General features: G+C 52.4%; 9 protein-coding genes across 9 annotated transcripts; 5 read left to right on the top strand and 4 right to left on the bottom strand.

The window, feature by feature from the left end:
• Positions 1–1,852: 1,852 nt before the first annotated feature.
• Positions 1,853–4,137, top strand: NEUTE1DRAFT_147767 (protein SIK1; the record flags this gene model as incomplete). Its single annotated transcript, XM_009854732.1, has 2 exons — positions 1,853–2,158; positions 2,344–4,137. The coding sequence occupies 2 exons, from the start codon at positions 1,989–1,991 to the stop codon at positions 3,737–3,739; spliced, it is 1,566 nt and encodes a 521-aa protein (XP_009853034.1).
• On the bottom strand, positions 4,117–6,427 carry NEUTE1DRAFT_66608 (vacuolar protein sorting-associated protein VPS4; the record flags this gene model as incomplete). Its single annotated transcript, XM_009854731.1, has 3 exons — positions 4,117–4,735; positions 4,841–5,291; positions 5,368–6,427. The coding sequence occupies 3 exons, from the start codon at positions 6,018–6,020 to the stop codon at positions 4,514–4,516; spliced, it is 1,326 nt and encodes a 441-aa protein (XP_009853033.1).
• Positions 6,428–7,402: 975 nt separating this feature from the next.
• Positions 7,403–8,796, bottom strand: NEUTE1DRAFT_117683 (uncharacterized protein; the record flags this gene model as incomplete). Its single annotated transcript, XM_009854730.1, has 2 exons — positions 7,403–8,454; positions 8,556–8,796. 2 exons carry the CDS (start codon positions 8,590–8,592, stop codon positions 7,781–7,783), a joined length of 711 nt encoding a protein of 236 aa, XP_009853032.1.
• A 791-nt stretch (positions 8,797–9,587) lies between these two features.
• NEUTE1DRAFT_85282 (uncharacterized protein) lies at positions 9,588–12,125 on the top strand (the record flags this gene model as incomplete). The annotated part of the gene is made up of 6 exons (XM_009854729.1): positions 9,588–9,636; positions 9,657–9,745; positions 10,192–10,341; positions 10,409–11,308; positions 11,390–11,811; positions 11,899–12,125. 6 exons carry the CDS (start codon positions 9,588–9,590, stop codon positions 12,113–12,115), a joined length of 1,827 nt encoding a protein of 608 aa, XP_009853031.1.
• A 3,012-nt stretch (positions 12,126–15,137) lies between these two features.
• On the top strand, positions 15,138–16,178 carry NEUTE1DRAFT_85280 (uncharacterized protein; the record flags this gene model as incomplete). The annotated part of the gene is made up of 2 exons (XM_009854728.1): positions 15,138–15,291; positions 15,455–16,178. 2 exons carry the CDS (start codon positions 15,238–15,240, stop codon positions 16,091–16,093), a joined length of 693 nt encoding a protein of 230 aa, XP_009853030.1.
• Positions 16,179–16,720: 542 nt separating this feature from the next.
• Positions 16,721–17,251, bottom strand: NEUTE1DRAFT_102617 (uncharacterized protein; the record flags this gene model as incomplete). The annotated part of the gene is made up of 1 exon (XM_009854727.1): positions 16,721–17,251. One exon carries the CDS (start codon positions 17,249–17,251, stop codon positions 16,721–16,723), a length of 531 nt encoding a protein of 176 aa, XP_009853029.1.
• A 1,193-nt stretch (positions 17,252–18,444) lies between these two features.
• On the bottom strand, positions 18,445–18,828 carry NEUTE1DRAFT_33479 (uncharacterized protein; the record flags this gene model as incomplete). The annotated part of the gene is made up of 1 exon (XM_009854408.1): positions 18,445–18,828. A coding segment is annotated over one exon (384 nt), but the record flags the coding sequence as incomplete, so codon positions are not given.
• Positions 18,829–20,990: 2,162 nt separating this feature from the next.
• Positions 20,991–22,483, top strand: NEUTE1DRAFT_102615 (uncharacterized protein; the record flags this gene model as incomplete). Its single annotated transcript, XM_009854726.1, has 3 exons — positions 20,991–21,587; positions 21,645–22,001; positions 22,385–22,483. The coding sequence occupies 3 exons, from the start codon at positions 20,991–20,993 to the stop codon at positions 22,481–22,483; spliced, it is 1,053 nt and encodes a 350-aa protein (XP_009853028.1).
• A 953-nt stretch (positions 22,484–23,436) lies between these two features.
• Positions 23,437–23,919, top strand: NEUTE1DRAFT_139430 (uncharacterized protein; the record flags this gene model as incomplete). Its single annotated transcript, XM_009854725.1, has 1 exon — positions 23,437–23,919. One exon carries the CDS (start codon positions 23,437–23,439, stop codon positions 23,917–23,919), a length of 483 nt encoding a protein of 160 aa, XP_009853027.1.
• Between the last annotated feature and the right edge of the window lie 35 nt (positions 23,920–23,954).

The raw sequence follows: 23,954 nt of genomic DNA, 5'->3' as shown, positions 1-23,954 counted from the left end.
TCCTTGTGCATGTCGAGTACCGATTTAATATATTGGTCAGATAGGTCGGGTACATGTTCTATTTCACAGCTCCACGACACGTTTGTTTTGTTGACGTTGATGGCTCTAATTTGAAAGCCACGGATCCCGCGCTTTGAGCCACATGAGCTATGAGCGTGAAGCAAGCTGCTCGCCTGAAGAGCCATCATGATACAAACGACAAAAACAAATCACCACGCCAAATACCACCATGGACTTGGCATCACTTGAACTGTCGGAAGAGACTGGATCGACTTGAGGTACTGTGTAGTATCGTGATGGTGTCGTCGACGCTGCGAGACCCAAAATGGAAATGATAGGTACACAGCGGCACCACATCCATGCAACGGGCCGGAGTGGTGCGCCATCGAAACCCGTACGCTTCTGATGCGCTGAAGAACGGGAGCATTGGGGCGATTTGGGGGTGTCGTGCATCCTGTAGGGCTCTTCCGCCACTGTACATACTGTATCATCCCTCGAAGACCCGGAGTTGGTGTCGCTGATTGGATGTCCGGATGGACGGAACCGTTTCACGACCAATCCCGCAGAAGCCAGAGAAGGCATTCCCATGTTGCGACGCCTGTGATCATCCAGACAACGGCCATTATAGGATGTGAAACCGATGATGAGCGACATGCTTTGAATGGAATAATCAAAGCATCCCAAGTCTTGTCTTGTTGTTGTTGTTGTTGTTTCTGCCACGCCCTGACGAGAACATCAACGTCGTAGTGGACGATGCGTTGAATGTCCTGAGACCGGGCAGTCGACAATGTTGGCCTGAGTCATCCGGCGTTCCGGTCACTTCAGTTGGTAATCCATCCATGGACGCCGGGTCTTGCTTGGAAATGCGAAGCTGTCGACACTTGTGACAACCCAAGTCCGAGGTGGGCATGTTGACATGAGGTAAGAGAGAACTGAAGTACACCAGTTTGTGAGGCGAGAAGAGAGAGAACCCGTGACCGACGCCTTCACATATTTCTCGATCTGACTGCATATCATGTCTCGTGTGAGTAGACATGACGCCAACAAACAACATGGGGTGGCATGTGTCTCGGTCGACGACAAAGGAGTATGTGTTTGCATATTGGCACGAAAACAACCGGAATAAGTAAGGGGATTGTGGCATTGCGGCAATGGAAAGAAGAACAAGGACTCATCATGAATCATCCGTCTCGCTGCTTTCCGAATGGAAAGCCGTAAAAGGATCGATGAAGGACGGACTGTTACTGACACCGCCAAACAGTCCAAGCCTCAATCTCTCCCAGTGTGCAGGTCAGACATGCAGATCGAGCCCATAGGGCTGATGTGAGTGAGGGAACTCGACCATTGGCCAAATAATATGCGATCTGGTTGAGTTCGATGCAAAGAGTGGTGTGGTGAGTGGATGTGGGCGAATGGGGCAGCAAATGTCCCGTGTGGGAGGACGATGGACGACGAGGACCCGACTGAGCTCAGTTCCCTTCAATTGAAGCTGACCGGGAGTCGAAGTCCTGTTGCGAAACTGCGGGACTGTCAGACAGACAAGAGCCCAGGTCAGACACGGACAGCTGTCACTCAGCTGGCAGGACTCGTCTTATCCAAACTCTTATCGACACCAAAATCCCTTTGAAAGGACTTTCGCACAATTGCTGCTGCCAAGCCTTCCCAACTTACAGCGCTCCAACGGGCCAATGGCGTCGCCAATGCGGCGTGAATTGGGGTAGGCAGAATCCCCACCCCGCATGGCTGTGGCCCGTGCTTCGTCCTGAGCTTGCCGCAAAAATTTCGAAAAAACTTGTCCAGGGCAAAAGTGGCAGAGCAAAAAAATATCCAAACACAGCGCCGTTCTGATTCCCGGAGACCGAAGACTGAGTTCATGCACCGGTGGCATTGAACGACGCCCAATTGCGCACAACACTCCAATCCCAGCGCACCCGGTTACCCAGTCACCCATCAATTCAGAGTCATCATACGACAACATCACCGTTAAGATGGCCAACGTCAACTATCTTTTGTTCGAAAGCGCGGTCGGCTTCTCGCTCTTCGAGGTCGTCCACCAGGCCGACACTGTCGGCTTGGAGCTGCCCGAGGTCAAGGATGCCATGAAGGATCTCGACAAGTTCGGCAAGATGGTGAAGCTCCGCAGCTTCAACCCTTGGAAGTAGGTAGCCAGAAGCAAAAGCATTGTGTGGTTTTGGGGTGGGTGTTTCGGGTTGAGGTGGTTGTGGTGATATCATGGTGATGTGGTGGTGGTGGTGGTGATGATGATGATGTTGGGAGGGACAGAAACATTGTGTGAATTACTTGTCTTGGCTGAACCAGAAACTAACGTTCCTTAACCTCCAGCTCTGCCGCCCACGGTCTCGAGGCCATCAACCTCATCTCCGAGGGTATTATGCCCGACCACCTCAAGAACACCCTCGAACTCAACCTCCCCCAGACCAGCGGAAAGAAGAGCAAGATCGTCCTCGGTGTCGTCGACAAGAGGCTCGCTGGTGAGATCAGCGGAAACTTCCCCGGTATTCAGTGCGAGGCTGCCGACACCTCCGAGGTCGTCGCTGCCCTCCTTCGCGGCATCCGCACCCACGCCGGCAAGCTCCTCAAGGGCCTCCAGGACGGTGACATCAACCGCGCCCAGCTCGGTCTCGGTCACGCCTACTCCCGTGCCAAGGTCAAGTTCTCTGTCCACAAGAACGACAACCACATTATCCAGGGTATCGCTACCCTCGATGCCCTCGACAAGGGTATCAACTCCGGCGCCATGCGCGTGAGGGAGTGGTACGGCTGGCACTTCCCCGAGCTCATTCGCATCGTCTCCGACAACGGCACCTACGCCAAGGTCGTTCTCGCTGTCGGCAACAAGAAGTCTCTCAGCGACGAGTCCCTCGACGAGCTCGCCAACGTCCTCAACCAGGACGAGGACAAGGCCAAGGCCATCATCCAGGCCGCCAAGGTCTCCATGGGTCAGGACATCAGCGATATGGATCTCAACATGGTCAAGGACCTCGCGGACAACGTCTCCAAGATGGCCGACTACCGCCGCATCCTCGCCGAGTCGCTCGACAAGAAGATGGGCGAGGTCGCTCCTAACCTGCAGGTCATCCTCGGCACCCCCGTTGCCGCCCGCCTCATCTCGCACGCCGGCTCCCTCACCAACCTCGCCAAGTACCCCGCCTCTACCCTCCAGATCCTCGGTGCCGAGAAGGCCCTCTTCCGCGCTCTCAAGACCAAGGGCGCCACCCCCAAGTACGGTCTCCTCTACCAGAGCACCTTCATTGGTCGCGCCGGTCCCAAGGTCAAGGGTCGCATCTCCCGCTACCTCGCCAACAAGTGCTCCATTGCCTCCCGTATCGACAACTTCTCTGAGAACCCCACTAAGCGCTTTGGTGAGGTTATGCGCGAGCAGCTTGAGCAGCGTCTGGAGTGGTACGCCAAGGGCATCAAGCCCATGAAGAACACCGAGGCCATGGACAAGGCCATCAAGCTCGTCATGGACGACGAGGGTGACATGGACATTGACACCGAGATGGTCGACTCGCACACTGCCACCCACGCCACCGACTCCAAGAAGGACAAGAAGGAGAAGAAGGACAAGAAGAAGGACAAGGAGGACAAGAAGGAGAAGAAGGACAAGAAGGACAAGAAGAGGAAAGCGACTAGCGAAGACGTCGAGATGGTAGACGCCCCCGACGCTGCGGAACCCGAGAAGAAGAAGAAGAAGAAGAAGTCGAAGTCTGAGTAAAAAGACCGAAAGAAAAAGAGCCAAAAGCAGCGTCACCACTTGTGTCTTTTTCACGATTTTTACTTTTTTTCTTCGTCATCTTGCTTAGAGCTTCTCGTCGCGTTTTTTGGCACGTCGTTCTTGTTGGTTCGCTCTGTTGTCGTTGTTATCCTCGGGAGTTTCTTATAATGTATGGGGTATGGGTCAAATCTGGTACAAAGGAGTTTTACGGGTCTACTTGTTTCTTGCAAGAATCATAAATAGTTCGTCGTTGTCGTCATTCACATCTCTTGCCATCTACGACTGATCATAGAGGGGTAGCGCAAAAAAGTTTCGAAGGATGTGCGTGTGTACTAGCATCATACCCATGGAGCATCATATGGCGGCGATATGGGTAAAAACAAAGGCTCATTAAACGAACGGAACGTACGTCTAAAAGTACCTGGTTGATGTGTGAAGTGCCATGAATCTATGTACTCTTCCATTATCGCATGATTGCAAAACGCCCATCGACACTCCATGGTCTTCCCCTGATTTTCTCGCTAGAATAATATCGTCATCATCAAGTCTTCGTAGTAAATATGTGCCATGCCGCATGCAATGTGCTGCCAAGATAGAAAGGGGCTTGCAAGACTGGTAACCCCAAAGTAAAAGTACCTAAAACATCCAGATACCCGCCGCCCTCTGTATACCACTCCTTCGCTTTCCATGGGAGAAACACCAAAGAACAAGAATAAACCGCACGAACGAACCATTGACCACACCCGCCCCCCACACTGTGGCAGGCCGGCATCTCTACGCACCCTCACTGCCAAACTCCTTTGTCCATTCCTCATTCCTCTTGAGATCCTCGCCCGACACAGTCGGCCTGCTGGCTTTGATGGCCTTGATAAAGTCCTTCTTGTCGACAAACGGCTCGAGCAGCTCGTCCGAGGGTACCTGCTCCCACGTCATTTCGATGGCGTCCGGATCGCCTGGCGAGCAGGGCGTGAGCATTTGTTTGCCTTCGTGGACCACCTGTTTTTTGTAGTAACAACAGTCAACCATCATGCATCATGAATAGAGGTAGAAATAGGGATTGAGGGTCAGGGATGGAAGAGAAAAGTTAAAATAAGAACGAACCTTTTTGAAATGCGTAGCCTGCTGAATCTTCCTCACCGGTTGCATCAACGCATCCTGCACAACAATACTGATATCCGAACCCGAATAGCCCTCCGCCGCGCGCGCCAGCTCGCGGAAGTCTTCCGCTTTGAGCGCCGTGTGGGTGTCGCCCACAGCCAGCCGGAACATGGTGGTGCGCGCCGCCAGGTCCGGCAGAGTGATGTGCACGCGGCGCTGGAAGCGGCGACGGATAGCAGCATCCAGCTGCCAGGGGATGTTGGTCGCGCCCAGGATCAGCACGCCCTTGCTGTCTTTGCCGACGCCGTCCATTTGGACCAAAAGTTCGGTTTTTATCCTGCGCGAGGCTTCCGACTCGCCTTCGCCGCGCGGACCGCAGAGGGCGTCAATCTCGTCGATGAAGATGATGGATGGCTTGTTTTCTCGGGCCATGGCGAAGAGTTGCTTGACTAGACTGGTTTTTGTGGAAAACCGTTAGCTTCCCAGTCACGATAGTGGCTTAAAAATAGAGGCAATGGAACAAAACATACCGTTCACTCTCACCCATCCACTTGCTCACCAAATCCGAACTGCTCACACTGAAGAACGTGCTCTTCGCCTCTGTCGCCACCGCCTTCGCCAAATAACTCTTTCCCGTTCCTGGTGGGCCATACAGCAAAATACCCTTCCACGGCTGCCTCTTCCCCTGGAACAGATGCGGGAACTTGATCGGCAACAAGACCGCCTCCTTGAGCGCCTCCTTGGCACCCTCTAGACCAGCCACATCATCCCAGCTGATGTTCGGCCGTTCCTGAAGAATCGCGCCCGCCAACGCACTTCTCAGCTTCTTGCTATCCTCATCCAACGCTTCTCCATTGCCATTACCGTCCTCCCCGGCCTCCTTCCCCTTCCCCGTCCCGCCCGTCGACCCCCCGTTCGCGCCCACCATCCCGGGCTTCTTCCGCTTCGCTTCCGCGTCCGCCAGGTGCGCTTTGAGCTTCTCGGCCCGGTCCATGTACTCGCCCGTCTTGGCCCGGATCATCTCCTTAGATTTCGGGTTCTTCTCCCATTTTAGGGCGAGCATGAAGAGTTCGAGCGATTGGTAGTACAGCTGGTAGGCTTTATCGTACTGGGCGGCGTTGTCGGCTTCGATGGCTTTGCGCACTTGCTCGATGGCGCGGCCGAGGAAGTCGGTATTGGACATTTTGTGCGGCGGCGGTTCGAAGCGTGTAAAGTGGTGTCGCGTGAATTCGTGGTTTAGTCGAGTGTATAATATGTGGTTCTTCTTGGTACGCCGTAGTAAGCGTTTGTAGTCGTTAGACTTGTTTGCTTCTTCGCTCGGATAAAGAGAGTTTGTTGATATTCGCGCGCCGAGGTTCGAAGTCAATGTCAACAGATGGCCATATGCGAGGGAGGAGACTCGTTGATGACGACTGCTGTTGTCCTAGGCTACGGCAACGAGAGTGGTAGAGATAAGGTGGAGGGAGATCGGGAAGTGGTCGGATCTTGCAGGCGTCACCTGGCAACGACTACAACAAGATTGTCTTCTGGCAAAAAAGTTGGTGTCGCGCCCTGATCTGAGGTGGAATTGGAGAGGGGAGATCGTTGGTGGTCTTGTCCATATCTTGGTTTCAAGCAACGAGGTCGACTTGTCTTGGCCGTTGACCTGGAAGCGCTAGCGTAGCGCGGGGTCCTGCTATGGTTCCCGGCCGGGCCTGGGGCCACTGACGCCACTTGTTTGCGCATGGAGAGAGCGCTGGTCTGGGGCTGTTAGTACTTTGCCTGAGGCTACACTTCGACACTAACAGCTAAAGCTCGGGCACTGACCTGGGGATCTGCTCAGCTCCCCCCTGACGATTGACTGCACAGCGAGCTCAGTTCCCCAGAATAGAAGGAACCTCCAAATTCCCCATATTGAAGCTCATCTGTGTTTCTTCAGTTCCTGCATTTTGATCCATCATCCTCCATCTCTCACTGTGTCCAAATCCCTTTTCACTTTTCGAACGTCACCACCTAGTAATTTCTTAGCATAACCCTCTCTCTCACTTCACATCACCCCCAAAGAAGCAACCATGGCCAGCCCCCTCCAACTAAAGCTCCAAGCTCTCTCTGATGAGTATCAAAACCTGAACAAAGGTGAGCCCCCCTTATGATGATATCCCCGTAGTTCATCCACTAACTGTACCTCAGAACTCCAAGAGACTGTTCTCGCCAGACAGAAGCTCGAGGCTCAGAAGCAGGAAAACATCAGCGTGCAAAATGTCAGCTTTCTTCCAAGCATCGAGCTCGCATGCCCAATGCCTTTGGCCGAATTCTGCCCAAGGAAAAAAATGGGGACTAACTGAGCACCATGTAGGAGTTCGAGAAGCTCAAGGATGACGAGCAGATCTTCAAGCTAGTGGGCCCGGTGCTGCTCAAGCAGGACAAGATGGATGCAGAGAACACAGTCAAGGGTAGACTGGAGTTCATCAGCAAGGAGATGTAAGTGAACTGCTGCATGGGATCTTGAGTTCCAACGCAACTGACCTACTGTCACAGCACTCGCTTGGAGGGAGTCATCAAGGAGACACAGGGCAAGATTGAGAAGAAGAGGACAGAGATCATTCAGGTCCAGACGAGCGCCCAGGCTGGTGGTGCCCCTCAGGCCGTCAAGGCTTAGACCTAATGGAATCAGTTACGGAAAGAATGTCCACGATACCCAATCGAGATCAGGCGCAGGTACGATTCATCACAGAGCGATCCGGGAAACTGTCTCGTGAATGCAGTCATAGGTCGGTTTTCTTTACCAAACGGTGATTATTACGTGATGTATTTACCGAAGATTCCCCCAAGATACCCCTTGACGCCTTGCTCTAAAATCGCTGAATGGAGATAACCAAAACACAGCTTACACCCCCCCTCTCCCTTCCCCTTACTCATCCACCCACCGACAGACCGCAGCTTCTCATCCTGTCTTATTTAACCTCAGTTCAGCGCCATAATTGTGAACCCCCACGGCAGCCCCATATTCTTACAAGTCCGACCACTAACCCACGCCACACTATCACTCGACAAATCCTCGCCCACCGCATTCAGCGAAAGCAGACTACTCCCGCCCTGCTGGGACGCCCGATCCGGATCCTCCACCATTGCCACCACGAAGCTGACCAGCTCGTCCTTAGTATAGCAATGGCTCAGCAAGGACGTCGCGCCGATACGATCCAGCATCGTTCTGCGCTGCTCGCTCTCGGCAAAGAGCTGGAGTTCCCTAGAGAGGAGACTGGTCGTCAAGTCTCCTGACCCAGAGTTTGCGAAAGCTACAGAAGAAGAACAAGCACGCAAGAGCCGCTCAAAAACCATGGCCATCCCCGCAACAGCTTGGACGAACAGCGTCACCTTGTCGTGATCGTCTAGCCCAGCCTCGATGCGGAATTCCTTCTCGGTCACGAAGGCGAGGCAGGAGGTGTCGAAGATGGAGTTGAGGATACGGTCGAGGCTGGAGGGCTGGGAGAGGAGGGCATGACTGCTATCCGGGAGGGCGTAGGTGTTGGTGAATTGGACGAGGATCTGTTTGAGTAGGGTGGAGAGGCAGGTCTCCGGGGGGACAAGGAGACGGCCCTGTTCGAAGGATAGGTTGTCGGCTGCTGCTTCGATGCTGGCTGTTCACGTGGAGAGATGGGGTGTTAGTTTGGGCGTGACGGACGTGAGGGCTGTGAGAGGAGGAGGAAAGGGCTGGTTGGAGGAGTTGTGGTGGACTTGCCTTGCATTGGGCTTACGGAGGAGACTGTGGACGCCATTGTGATGAAGAGGAAGAAAATTGAGTGTATCACTGAGATGTGAGAATGGTAACAATAACAGAGGAGAGGTGTAGGTTGGAATGGATGGATGATAGAGTACCACAACACACAAGCACTCGGGGATCAAGGCAGGATTATAAACAAGTAGACATCACTCAGAACGGGATACACCAAAAGTCTCGCCGCCTCCTATTTTCCGGGTTTGATATTAATCTTACTGTCCTGGAAAAGGCATTTCCGTACAATTAACCTGCGGCCGAAGTTACACCGTGATCGAGGTCATAATGGCGCGGTCGAGATCGTGAGGAACAAGGGCACCGCATCGCGCACCTGTCAGCTGGCCAGTTGCAAGTCTTGTTTTTACTATACGTATCGGTCAAGGGCTAGGTTCTACACCCTCACACCCTCTCAATGCCTCACTGCTTGTGGCATATCCTCGCCCCCCGTTTGGTTCCGATCCCCTTGGCGGATTCCGTAAACTCCCGGTTTTGAGGCTGGACATGGTTCCCAAGTGGTTCGACTTGCATTTCGCTAACCTGCTTCTTTGGGCCTTCTGATCCATCGGCTGGTCCCGCCGTGTCACCAAGTGTTGGTCGCTAAAATACTACGAAAACAGGCAGGATATCGCCGTTGCCATGTTTGAAATGATGACAGCTCGCATGGGAATCAGACAAGAATTGGATGTTTGATCTGATGCGAAACACCCTCCCAACTTCTAGAAACTTGTGTGCATATGTTGGCCGTGGGGGTTCAAGTTAGCTATATGAGATCAATGCAGGAATGTGATACAACAGAATGTCAACATGGTCAACCGCCGGGATGTTGGACGCAGATTCAATTCGAAGAATCGATGCCATCCATCATTTATCTTGCCATGTCACATGGTACGTTCAAACTTCAAACTTGAAAATGGCAAAATGTCGAGTCTACCATACTTCCTGTACATGATAGGCCGCCAAACTGGCCTGTGCACCTTTCGAGCTGACTCAGCTGAGATGCCCTGTCTCCAGCCTGCCGAGCCGTTGCTGGCGCTTCCCTTCTACAGTACACTACTTTGGAGGTAGGTATCAAAGGCAGCCTGGCGGCAGGCATTGGATCTGCTCTCGCACTGCCCGCCGCGCGGCCCAATGGCGGGGTCGAGGCGGCCGCCAAGGTTCCTGCTTCCAGGTCGTCTTTCAGCAAAGAAGCCACTGAAAGGTTCCTGGACGGCATGTGGACTGTTTCCGGGACCCTGTGACGGTTATGACATGGACAGCTCCTTTGACCAGAACAACAAGCAAGCCAGAGCCCATTCCATGGCCGCCGGGTCTCTTGGTCATCTCCCACGACACCCAAAGCCTGGCTGATTCCAAGGAACAAACAATGAAAGCTGGATTGCCCGATCTCGACAACCCATAATCTTCCCCAATCCGAGCGACAAGAGCAAGAACAACATCCGTTGCGATAGCTTCGAGTAGCTCTCAAGGTTCACCAACCAGCCGAGCCAGGACAGCCATTGCGATTACGACAGCGACCAGAAAATCCCCGCGACGACCGACAAACAGAAGGAAACACGACAACAACAGCAAACAGACAACACCGATAGTGTATCCTTGTTAGTACACGGCAACCATGGGAAGCGCAACGATAGAGGCCGGGAGCCGGCCCATGAATGTCAGGGAGATATCCGAGAAAGCAAAGCAATACGACTGGAATCCCCGAATTGGCTTCAAGTTCTGGGCGCGCGCTGCCAACACCATCCATCATGAGGTCCGTCACAAGTCTGTCATGGCAGCAATACCAAGAAAAATCGCTGACTTGTATCTGGTGGTTACAGGGTCAGATCTACCTCCAAGAAGGAAGCATAGCGCAAGCTTACATGTTTCTCCTCCGCTACTGCACCCTCGTGCTCGAGGATATGGCGAAGCACCCCGAAGCCAAACTCCCCGAAAACCGAGGGCTGATGAAGCAACTGAACGCACGCATAAACACCGTGGTTGAACAGCTTGAACAGCTCAAGCCCCAGATAGAGGAGGCCTATGCGAAGTGGCAGCAGCTCACGGCCAGCGTACAAGACAGCAGGGAGAAGCGGCTATCTACATCTTCCCAATACTCCAGACACGCTGCCAGCGACGCTGCTCTGTCATGGAACCATCTATCTCAGGCTAAGATCCTGGATGCTGGATCAAACCAAGAGTTGGCAGTCGACCTTGCTAGGGAGGCGCTGCTTAAGCGACGGAGACGACGACGGCAAGAGAGTGCTGATGAAGATGAACGCATGCACAGGCCTCCATCAGGTTACAGAGAGGAGAGAGGTTATGATGCGGGCAGGAGACAGCAATATCCTACTCCACCACCAACGAACCATCGCTATTCGGAAGACGATGACCTTCGCCGGCAAATGGAGGCCACAAGACGACAATTGGACCGCTCGGGAGGCTACGGGGTTTCGGAAACTGACAACGGTACCAGCGACACTGACAGCTATCGATCCGTCAACTATCACTACCCAGCCATCAAACCAACATCTACTTATACCTACGACTACCCGAAGCCGGCGTCACGGCCGGAAAGCCCAAAACCACAGCCACCACTTCCGCCCAAGGTGATCCCCTTTGAGCGACCAGTACCCGTCACCAGACCTCCTCCACCACCTCCACGCCCACGGAAGGGATCGGGGTCGTTGAACAGAGATTCAAGGAGGAACGTTATGCTTCCTAGTCAGACTATTCGACTAGTAACCGACGAGGACGATGTCGACGATAAGCCCGCAAGACCGCCCAAAGTCAGCGAACCGCCGCCGCCGCCAGAAACGCAGCCGAAAGAAGCGAACAAAGTCACCTTCCGCCCCGTCGCCTACCTCGAAAGCGGCGAACCTCTCCGATCCGTGTTCCTCCCCAGCGGTCTGCGCCGCCGTTTCCTCGAACTAGCCCGTGGAAACACCATCAGGGAGCTGGAGATGTGCGGTATTCTCTGTGGCACGCTAATCAATAATGCCCTGTTCATCACCTGCCTGCTCATTCCTGAACAAGAGTGCACCTCGGACACATGCGAGACCATCAACGAGGAAGCGTACGTCACGTACTGCATCGAGAACGACTTGCTCGTCCTCGGATGGATCCACACTCATCCGACGCAGACGTGCTTCATGAGCTCGAGAGACTTGCATACCCATGCCGGATACCAGACCATGATGAAGGAGAGCATTGCCATTGTTTGTGCGCCGAGATATGATCCCTCGTATGTCCTCTCACCCTCCCTTTTTACCCGCATATTCTTCTTTACCCCTTTCAATATCAACAGCTAACATGCCTACCAACAAAACAGATACGGTATCTTCCGCCTCACGGACCCTCCTGGTCTCCCACACATCATCAACTGCAACTCCCCCGGCGTCTTCCATCAGCACGCCATTCCCTCAGACGAGATTTACTGTAGTGCCCGTCATGCACCAGGGCACGTGTTTGAGTCAAGCAGAGTTGACTTTGAGGTAGTGGATCTGAGGCCTGAGGGGTCCAAGGTGCCGCCGTTCAAGAGGTATTAGTGATCACCCTCGAGTCCCTCGGCCGCGGCTATGGAGGTGGGAAGGAAGGCGAGGAAGAGTGTGAATCATGAGTTTTCGGTTGGGGAGATTTAGCGCTCGCTTTTGTTTTGATCATGTTGGACGAGTTATGGTTGCTGAAGAGCCGCATGCGCAAAAAGCTATGCTTAGCTGGGAGTGCATGCTTTGAGTACAGGAGTTAGAGACTAGCGTGTATGGGTAGCATAGCGAAGGCGTTTATGGTTGGCGCAATGTACTAACAGACACAAGGGGCCAAGAAGGAGCATAATCTTGGACTCCTGGAGGCTGCAAAAGCTTAAAAGGGTTTGCAATGGGATGACTGGTGGCCGGTTGTCCTTATAGTCGATGTATCATACCATATGGAGACAGACGGTAAACATATGATCATAAAGCTATGTAAGAGTCTATTCGTGTCGAAAGTTGTGGCACTTCAGCCTCTTGTGAGCTGGCAGTGTTCTATGGATGATCACAACGGTGGCTATCCAGTATCAACCTATTAGCCAGATGTAGTATGACGATCAGCCGTGTGTCATGCAATTTCGCAACTCCTGTTGTTCATAACCACAAGCATTCAACCATGTTCACAAGGGCTTGATGCTTCCTGGTTACAGTAGTGTTGATGACCACGAATAGAGTTATCTGTCAAACATTGACGAGGCGTAAGGAAGTTATGGCGAACATCTCCTACCAATCCATCACAGTGAACACCGTAGAACAACCGAAGAGAAAAAAAAAACAAAAAAAAAAACAGAAAGTTCAAGAACAAGTTCCGTCACAACAAAAAGAAACGGGTCCAAACACAGAGAGGACTCGGAGGACACAAGAAGGGAAAGATGAAAAAAAGCCAAAAAGATTTGGACGAGCTGGGAATCGAACCCAGGACCTTTCGCATGCTTGGGAACATGCTAAGCGAACGCTCTACCAACTGAGCCACACGCCCTGTGTAACCTTATTGGTTGTTGATGCATGTTGCACCTGGTTCTGGGACTATAAGGCGAGACAAAGTGATAGAGAAGGTGGTGATGTGGTTATAGTGTAGCCGTGAATGAGGGTGAATGAGACCCGAGTCCAAGGGCAGTTTTGACAGGTGCACCCAGCCAAGGTTGGGCGGCTTTAACGCGAGAAACCATTTGTATCGACCAATACATTAGAAAATACATGACTGCACAGGTTTAGAGAATGCCCTTACTGGGCATTGAAATCAAGAACTGTTAGTTTCCGTGGTGTTTTGGCTGGGTTTGGTATTGTTCTAGGTGTCATCGATTCTGTCCTGGCGAGCCTGCGACTTTGAGAGCAAGCAAGCAGGGAACGCGGGAGGGGAAAACTGATGATGATGATGATAGGGGACACTAGTTCTTTTGCTACATTTTCAAAGTCATGGATGGGTAGTAGGAAATCTGTCGAAGACCGCAAGTCGTCGTCTGTCGTGGAAAGCGGACAGTTTGTTCGAAGTTCGCGCGATGGTAACCCGGTGCCCGGTCGGTGGACAGTTGCCCCGGTGGCCGGTGGGAGGGTGGCCGGTGGAGGAGGGAAGTTAATTGTTAGTGCAATCACCACCGCACCCCGCGATCGATTTCACGACATCATTTTTGACTCCTCGCAGTTTGGTTCATAGTTAGTGATGACATTCATCTTCACCTATGTGTACTCGATTCAGCTTTCGAATGGTGGAACATGCAAATCTTGCAGTTTCCCATTTGGAGAATATGTACATGTAATATTTACCCTCGACATCGCTGTCCTCGGGCATAACGTTCTGCCTGCCGCCGGGCTGCTGCCAAAGCCCGTCGGCACCGATTAGTAAGTACCGGCTCCACATTTCACCTCCACAGTGGCTTCCTCCACTCCGTCAATGTTCCGTCTCCCGACGTTGCGATTTGGTTTCTTCCCCGCCACAGAGCATCCGGATTATGATCAAAATAGCAGCCGCCAATTCAGGGGTCGAAGTTTCGAGAATTGGGATCTGGTTCCAGTGTCTTGTTTTGGTACCGGGGTTTTGCATTCAGCCTTCGGGGGCTTCTTCCTAGGACCATCGAAAGTGCAAAGCAGGACGCGAGCAGAACTCTGATGGAAGATAGCGTAGAAAACTCGCGACAGATCGAGAGTGGTGTGTTGTGTATCTCTACCGTGTAACCCATGCCATTTGAATGGGTTGCCAAATGCCAACTGGGCAGTGGTGCGGGAGTTCCTGTTATCCCGTCAATCTTGGATGAAAAGAGAACTTCGAAGATGTTGCAACTTTTACTTTGATCCCAACATCCGAAGATTGCTCAACACTGCCGTACACTACACCGCAACATATGTGATGACAACATATCAACAGCCGATACTAACTATAATTCATTCAAGTCGGGACGACGTTGTATAGTTAACGAGACAGGCACTTTTGTGTCTCGAGCTCGTTTCACAGGGTCTCTATCTGCCCCCGGCATCCCGTCCATTCGGTGGAGTCTCTTCGTCCCCAAGGCGGGCCAGGTCACCGCATCTGCCGCCTGGTCCTGGGAATCCTGGGATAGCCCGCCCACCTTCGTCCGCCGGCACTTGATGGGAAGCTTTTTTCTTGGCATTTTTTTGAAGGACACTTTGTACGACCACGATTATAAATGGGTGGTTTTCAAACCCCCCTTGGCAATCCCAGCCGCTGACTAATTCCGGAAATAGTAGACCATCTCCAATAGAAGCCCATGGATAGTTACAGTCTGGAACACGGGCTATTATGTACACTATTGTTTGGCAGCGGGAAAGGAGAAGTGATTGTGGATGATTTGGCCAGTTCTGGTTTATGCTGGAGGCCGCTTGACGCCCTGAACTTCGACGGCGATGTCGATCCGGCATCCGCTCGGTTGCTTCCGAGATGGAGACACAGCTGAATGCTTGACAATGCTTCACAATCTTCAACAAGTAAGACACAGGGGTCCTTTTGTTCAGCTATAAAGTTGGGGTTTTAGTCTTCTTTACTTCTGACTTGACCTTTTGTATCTATTCCTCAAGACTCTTTCGACCTATCCATACTCATCACACCATCCATAACTCGGATTGCAACATCTCTACTCGACTCTTAGACCAATAAACTTATACCCAAACAACCACAAACAAACATCAAAATGGCTCCCTTCGCCACCATCTACACTTACCCCAACAACGTCCGCGTCCAGCGTGTACGTCTCCTCCCCCCCTTTTTGATTCCCTCTTCTCACTTCCCTCTCCTGTTCCTTCACTTCCCTTTCCTGCCCTTTTCCATCTTACTCCTCTCTCCCACTTACACCTCAACCACCTTAACCCCCCTTTGCCACATCACATTGACTAACCCACCCCATCCAGGCCCAAGCCGTCGCCAAGCTCAACGGCCTCGAGATCGTTGAAGACAGCGACTTCCAGCTCGCCAACCCTTCGGACCCCAAGTGGGCCGCCATCCTCGCCAAGTTCCCCTACGGCAAGGTCCCCGCCCTCTCCACCACCGACGGCTCCCTCAACCTGACCGAGGGCCAGGCCATCGTGCGCTTCCTCGCCGACTCGGGCCCCAAGTCCGAGCAGCTCCTCGGCCGCACCGCTGTTGACCGTGCCCTGATCGAGCAGTGGGCCTGCTTCGCCGAGCAGGAGCTCTTGACCAACCTGTACCCTTGCATGTTGATGGTGCACAGGCCCGACTTGGTCCCGTACACCCCCGAGGGCTATGATGCTTCTGCCAAGAAGTTTGAGCGCGCTGTCAAGCATGTCGAGAACACCCTGGCCAAGGGTAACGGCAAGTTCCTTGTTGGCGAGGAGGTGACGGTTGCGGATGTCATGGTTGCTGGCGCCTTGATCTTGGCGAGCAAGTTGTTGTTGGATGCTGAGATGAAGAAGAGCGCCGCGCCTAGCGTTGAGGGATACCTCAAGGGTCTGTTGGAGATTCCCGAGCTCAAGGAGTCGTTTGGCGAGCTGGTTACCGTCCAGGAGCGCCTCCGTGGCAAGACTGAGTAAAAAGTTGATGACATTTTGATGGCAAGGGCATGATACCATAGTTGGAACACTAAAAAAAGTTAATGATAATGGGTTTTATCGAGTGCTACTTACTACATTTCCACACTGGAACTCACGATTGTGTCAAAGATGCATGCATGTTAGGGGGGAGGGCAAGAACTTGATTGAAACTATGTGTGAGGAATGGAAGCCCGTCCAAGAGTGTAACCTCCATGAGACTTTGATCTCCTACTACCACCTGTCAGGTACCAATGCACAAGCGCAAGATACACTGATTACTTGTTCAAACCAATCTCAGATTACTTTGAAGTCCCCTATCACCAGTCATTATACCCAGCTGGCATATGGATCCAGTTTAGAAAACCCGTTCCCAAATGTCAACATATGCCTTACGAAACCTATGTTTGTTGAACAACCCAAGCATGCTATGTGCCCCATGCTATCTGACCATGCAAAGAAAAGTGAGAGGAAGCCCTCCGTACAAGATCCCGCCGCCCCAGAAATGAACTCCGACGCCAGTAAAATCAGGCTGCGGTGCTGCCAGCAGACGCCCAGTGTATTGTGGTAAACCGTTGGTAATGTGCTGCCTGCAGCTTTTGCTCAGCGAGGACTTGGTTCCAACTCAGCTTAGGTGTGGTATAGACCGTAGATGGCGGCGGCCCACCGGCCAGGAAAGTCGCTAGGGCAATTGGCGTAGCCCTCGGCGCCGACAACGAGGCGGCCATCGGGCGTGGTCCAGCGGAAGTTGTCAATCGAGTAGTGGATGAAGTCCTGAATATCCTTGTTGCACAGATCGATCAAGACACCATCCGGCTGTGCGTCGTACTTGCTGGCAATGTTGACAGCGCAGGTGCCGTGGCTGAGAATCTCCCTGGGAATGGTGTCGTGCCAGGACCAGCAGATGGGGGTGTGGTCAAAGTCGGGGATGATCACGTCCGCAATGTAGCGGCAGTCATCGACGAGCGGGGAGGCGGCAGTAGTCTTGGTCACGTATTTATCGCCTTTGCAGTCGTGGAACAACATGTGGGGCAAGCCATCGCTGTTGAAAACGTGGGTGCCGTTGTTGTCAGGGTCATGCTTGAACGCGCCGAGGGTGGGAGCAGCGCTGACCAGAGCAGCAAAGCTCGGAATGAGGGTGACGAATGTCTTGAGGAGCATCTTGACGAAGTGAGAAAACAGAAGAGTGAGGTAGTCTTGTGATGTGGCTTGCTTCTTGTTGTCTTGTCGATGATCAAGGTGAGAGAGTGGTGATCCAAGTTTTGAGCTTAAGAAGATCGATGAGAGGAGTGGTGATGGATGACGGAAGAAAAAAAGAAGAAAGGAAGAGTTTGTGGGAGGAAGGAACCCCTCCTTTATACCTGCCCAAGGGTTGTTTGCTCGACTCGAGGATCACCCAGCGGTGGTACGTTCCTTCCAAGTCTGGATTTCCAAAAGTTCGGATGAACGATACGGTAACGAGCTTTTGTCGGGTTTTGCCAAATTGACCGCCCTCATCCGAGAGATGGCGGGACTTTTGCGTTTCATCTTACTGCACCTTTTATCTTTGTCCAGCAAGGTTCTCATCGCTTCCATCATCTAGCTATGCCTCGATCTGGTATCGTACGGGGGGTGTTATGAAAGGGCCTGACTGTCCTGTTGGAGAACTGGAGGTAACAGCCTCGGTTCTCAAACGGGACGTGAGCGATAATGTAGTTGTACCAAGCATCGAACCACCCGTACCATGTTTTAGTATCATCTCCGTCGTGGGACGACATACCCACAATGGGATGGGTTTGTGGTCATCTGGAGAACCCCAATGATAGGAACAGGACCTTTGCAAGTTTGCGGTCATGTAGTGTCCATCACCCTGCTTTCACTTGGTGATCACCCCTGGGAATGCTGAACAAGTTGGCTTGCGAGAAATGCAGACGGTGTTGCCACCACAATAGAACGAAGAGAACTTATGATCAGATTTTGTACCGTGCACTACCTCACAAGCTCATTATCACCATCATTGACTAGGACCTTCCCACCGAGTATAGCGGCCTGAGCCTAAAGCCTAACTAAAATACGGAAACACAAAGACGCGGATGATAGTTAGCCGCAAGGTAGCACGAAAATCGACTGGTGAGATAATTCTCCGAATAGTCCCTCCCCATGACTCAGACTACATCATTCCGTGATACAAATGCGGAGAGATTCTCACGAATAGAGGCGTACGGATGCTACCAGCAACCCGGTCAGAAATCGCACGTAAGAGGTGCGGAAGATGTGATCTGAAACCCATCAGACTGGCCTCAAATCTCCCTCAGACACTGCGGTGTCCTGTGTCCCTGTCGGCCGAAGCTGCCTCAGAAATCATCATCAGAGCGGTAAATGCCCCAGATAACCCCATCCTGCCAGCTCATCAGGCTGTCGCACCAGAATTCGCCCTCTGCTCCAACGTGGTAGTTCCCGTCGGCATCTTGCAATGCGAACTCGGCGACGGCCTCGTCAATTCGGTCAATGATGTCGTCATTCCCGACTTTAAAGATGTCGAGGCCGTCGAAGCCCCAGACTCCAAAGACACAGGTGCCATACGTTGCAAGATTGCGGTGGCGGCTCGACATAGTCCTCCACTCACCGTCCTTTGCAATGTTACGTTGTAGATGATGGCAGTCCTCAACGAGTGCCGAGTCATGGGTCGTCGTATTTTTCATCCATATGCTTCCTTGACACTTGATGACTTGGAAGTTCTGTTGCGTCGAAGTGGACGAGGCAGTAGAGTTGTTAGACTGAGAGGGCGGGGCCGAGACTGCTGCCGGAACAGAAAGAACACTGGAAACAATGGCCAGGATAATCCCAGCAAGCATGACAATATGCATCTCGAAATTCTAGGCCCTGTCTGTATGAGAGAGCCGAGTTAGTGTCTAACCCCCAGAACAGACATCATACCGGTCGACATTGACGACTCCCGAGAATGGAAGTCACCTACCTACCTCTGACTGATCGGCTATTATGTCAAAGAGTGCATATGCAGGGCGCGGTACCCGTATTCCAGACAAAGAGAAGTCCAGAATAAAAGACAATCAGGGGGCTTGCAGGTTGCAGATGAGACTGATGTTGTACAACAGGGCGACGAAGAGAGCAGAGGGAAAAGTCCGACGCAGACAGACGAGCAGACGCCTGTTTTATCTCCGTGGAGTCAACACCAGTGGAGGGTCTCCCATCAAGGGAATGATCCGTCTTTAGGTCATTCCACCTTGTTCTTCTCTCAGCCTTTCCTAGGAAAGATTCCACTCAGAATTATCTTCATCCTTGGCGGTTAGGTACAGCTGTTTGTTGTAGAGCAGGAGTGCCAGGAGAAGATTCGTCATGTAGAAGGCGTGATGATTGCTAGCAGACTGTAGTAGGTGGACTGAGGACCTTGATAACTCCCGTCCTGAAGCAATCATGCTGACCGGAAATGGAAAGGACACTTGACTGACACAGACACTTTGGAAGTTGTTTCCCTTGAGATCACGGAATGAGGCAGGTGGTAATACGGGAAGGCAACCGGTAGAACTGGAAGGAACGTGGATAGGTGACATCCGGATGCTGTTACTACCTACAGTAGTATTGTCGACTGTTCGAACCTGGGAAGGCCAGTCTTTCCTCATCTGCAGGCTCCCTTCAGTCTAGTGACGGTATGCCTGGCTTCCGTTGGTTGGTACCTCGCGGAGTGAGAATGCGGCTGGGAAGGTGCGTCGGGAGCGGCAATTGGTGGGGTTCATTTGTTAAAGTTGAGGAGAAAGAAGGTAATTTTTGAAGGAAAGCGTAAGTGGAAACCCGTAGACCTCACTTTCGGCTTACTACTGTAATAACTTGAATCTTTCGACGTCTCCGAAACTCCGGCTTCCATAGGTCGTCTTTTCACTTCTCTCCAGCTAAACACGACTTCCCATTTTCACAGTAGTTAATCGCCTCCTGAAACTTCCTGCCAGATAATGCACTCCAGCCAGCATGTATGCGACCGATGTGGCAATATTGGGCAGTCTGCGTCCTGCGCTGGCGGTAGGATCTCACCTCTACCGGCGACATTGTTACTTTCCATTTCGCCGCCATCTCTCACCGTGGCCTGACCATCGGGACGGCACTTACACGAAGCGAACACAATTAATGGAAATAACAGCCTCAACAACTGTGCGACATGCGTCTTTTGATGTTGTGTCGAATTGCCATTGCAAGCTTACTCGCACCGCAGCGATGCTGATGGAACCCATTGGCCACAGACAAGCTGTTGCTCCAATTGTCCCACCCACTCCAACTCAGCTTCGCCTTCACCGTACCACACCAGATACAACTGAATCGTTTCTCAGTCAGAAAACCCATGGAAGCTGGCTTCAGTCCCAACACCCGACACCTAGACCCAAAGGTCAATATCCCATGTGACAAATTGAAGCAAACTGGCTGGTCGTGACGAAAAGATCAGGTCTGTCAACGAGCAGCTCGTCACTATTCTTATTTGCATGTCGTGTTACCAAGGAAGGATGCTTTTTTGCCATGTGGTAACAAACACCTACGGGCAACCGCTCTGTTTACTTTACTCCAGGGGGGGCAGATGCTGTACCCCTGAATCTAACAACTGCTGTTGTGACAGGTTGGTCTTGGCGTAGCACCGCAGCTGCCACCACATACCACCCCAAGTAGGAACAACCTATCCCTGCATAATATTAGGTACTGTTATTGATATTGATCAAGTTGCCTTGGGTTGCTTTTTGCAGACCTTGTCCCGTACTGGGCTTGTGGTGGGCAATTGAGGGGTTTAGTCATCTTTGCCAATTGACCTTGGACGTCCAGCTTCTTCCAGGCTCCCAACAGTCGTACGAGCCACGCAGGTAGCTGACGCCGTCCACTGCCCAAAAGTATCACCAACTTCCATACTCTGACCACAGAAGCAATGGCCCAAGAGAAGAAACTAATCGTGGTTGTTGGCGCCACGGGTAATCAAGGCGGCTCTGTCGCTCGGCGCTTCCTTCAAGACCCTCGATATGCAGTCCGCGGCCTAACCCGCAATACCTCGTCCCCAGCTTCCCAGGCCCTCGCGGCTCAGGGTGCGGAGATGGTGACCGCTGAGCTCGATGACCCAAAGACACTTGATGCCGCATTTGCAGGAGCAAACATCATCTTCAGCGTCACCCAGTACTGGGAGCCCTTCTTCCGTCCCGACAGCCGCGTCAAGGCACATGAGCTGGGTATCACCTGCCGTCGTTACGCCTACGACGTTGAGTATCGGCAGGGAAAGAATATTGCTGATGCAGCGGCCAAGGTAGTGGACACATTGGAGGACAATGGCTTCCTGGTATCGACTCTGAGCCACGCCCGGAAGTGCAGTGGCGGGAAGTTCACGGACTTGTATCACTTTGACTCCAAGGCTGATATCTTCCCTGACTATGTGCGGGAGAATTACCCGGCTCTGGCAGCGAAGATGTCCTGCGTGCAAACGGGCTACTTCATGACCAGTCATGCCATCCTTCCGAATTCGTACTTTCAAAAGGTGTGTTGCCCCCTGTTTTTCCGTTGCTGCTTTGAGAACTCATCAGGTACGCAACAGCAAGCGGATGGCTCCTTTCACATGCGCTTGCCATGCTCGCCCAACACATTGGTCCCACATCTGGATGTCAATGGAGACACTGGAAACTTTGTGTATGCCGTTCACCAGATGCCTCCGGGCAAAGACTACATGGCCATGGGCTCCCACGCAACCTGGCCTGAGTACCTGCAGGCATGGGCAAAGGCAGCTGGACTCCCCGCGGAAAAGGCCGTGTATGTACAAGTGTCAGTCGATGACATGATAGCAGACACCGCAGATAGAGACACAGGTGTTGAGGTGGCGATGATGTTTGCCTACTCTGATGATCCTGGGTATGGAGGTGGAATGGATTTGGTGACGGCGGAGGATATGAGGAAGGTGAGTGCTTGCGAACGAGAAGTCTTGCTGGAGGAGTCTGTATTGACTGTTAGTTGTGAACAGGCGGGGATCGAGTGTCCCATGACCAGTTTGGAGGAATGGATGAAGCAGCAGGATTGGTCCGCTGTTTTGAGCAAGTGATAGGAGACGCTTCAGGCGGAGGGAAGCCCCAAGCTGAGGTGAAGTATGATGTTAAACCGGTACCGATAGATTGCACGTGGCCGGCGTCCCGAGAAGACGGAACAGACGGGACGACGGGACCCTGATCAACCCTCCCGTGGACCCTGAATTTGTGACAGTGGGATCCATGTTGCTAGGATCCCCGCCAGTGACGGTACGGACAGGAAACCACGACATGTCAAACCTGATTTTCTTCGATCGAGCACTCCGTCGCGCTGAATGCCTCTTCCAGACAACTGACTCTGCCAGTCCATCACTGCTCAAACGCCAAAGGGGACGTCCTGAAGCACCCATCGCCTTGAGATCATTTGCTGCGCTGCATCGTCATATGCACTCAGACCGAATGCCTGCAGAATTGACATACTTGGTGATGATACCCAGGCTCTTTCCCGCCCGCCGTCGCCTGGTCAGAGTCAGGTGCAGATGTCAACACCCGCGCGAGAAAGGTTCGGACGACCGCCAGCTGGTCATTGTGGATCACCACTTGCCCTTTCGACTTTCCTCGAGAGGGAATAAAGCCTCCACTTTTTCAGGAATCCACACAGTCCAGCTCAAGCTGCTTTCGCCTTTTACTTGTGTGGGCAACGAACCTGTTAAACGATCAGGTGTCGACATTGCTGTGAGATATCGGGGAGTGGTTCGTTGGAAATCTTGACATATCAAATTGGGCGCTTCCCCGTCGTTCTTCTTGTCAAACTGGAACGGTTAATTCGACGGGCTACAGTGCAAACAGCTTGTCTTTGATGCCGCGTTCCTAACCGCACTGCAATGGCTCTTTCTGTTTGGCTGGTCCGTTGTCAAGGATTTTGCTCGCACCATGACGGCCAAACTGACATCCATCGATCTCTGCAGTGCTCTCTCTCCACCCACAACTTCACTCGAGTTCTAGAACTGAAATCTACCCACCTCGTCCTTTTTCTTCTTCTTCCTTTTTTTTTTTTTCCTTTTTTTCTTCTTTTTTTCTTTGCCTGTGGAACTTCCTTGGTACCTTGCTTTACCATTGTGCTAATTGCTTTGCTTCGTTTTAGCAGGTCTCCTTCCGTTGTGATACTAACACCAGCCCGCAACCAGTTTGCAGTTGTACATCTCGTTCAGCTATTCTCGACGCCCACCATCTTGAGCTTCCACTGCTCGCTCCGCCAATGCGAGCACGGTCTGCGCGCTCCTCGACCTCGCGGCATTGTGAGATTCTTCGAGTCTGTCTCTGAACCTAGCACAGACAACCTTTTTCAAGAGGAGGACACTGTCGTCAGACATGGTATCCTTTGTACAGCCTCCGGTCCTATACGGATTTGACCCGGAGATCCAGGAGGATCACCCCTTCGACAATGTCTGGTCGGCTGGATTTGTAGCCAAAATCTACACCAATGAGCAACACAACGAGGTCAGGCGATTCATGGTGGATTCGTCGGCCATGCAGGAGCTCAAGTATGCCAACAACGTCTTCGTGCTTTTCAGGGCCCTTCGCCGGTGTGGTGAATTCTGGGGTCAACCAGAGTTCTGGACCGCCATGGCTAGAGGTTATAGTACCAAACCCAGCTATGTCAGAGAACTGGTCTACATGCTTGTGGATGCTCGCAAAACTGCTCTCCAAAGGATGAGGCGTGTTCATAACTCACCCACTACCCACGTTGTCGATGAGTTCATTGCCTGGCTCGACCAGTACGGGCCTTACCAGCCAAAACGCCGGCAGATTGACGGATCCATTACTTTTTTCCACTGCAGTTGGCTTCTTTAACGACATGAGAGGAACTCTAATCAATTGCAACAATA

Source organism: Neurospora tetrasperma (assembly GCF_000213175.1).
Source record: "Neurospora tetrasperma FGSC 2508 unplaced genomic scaffold NEUTE1scaffold_5, whole genome shotgun sequence".
NCBI lineage: Eukaryota > Fungi > Ascomycota > Sordariomycetes > Sordariales > Sordariaceae > Neurospora > Neurospora tetrasperma.
Note: the sequence above shows the minus strand (reverse complement) of the source record. Positions and strands in the feature narration are given on the sequence as shown.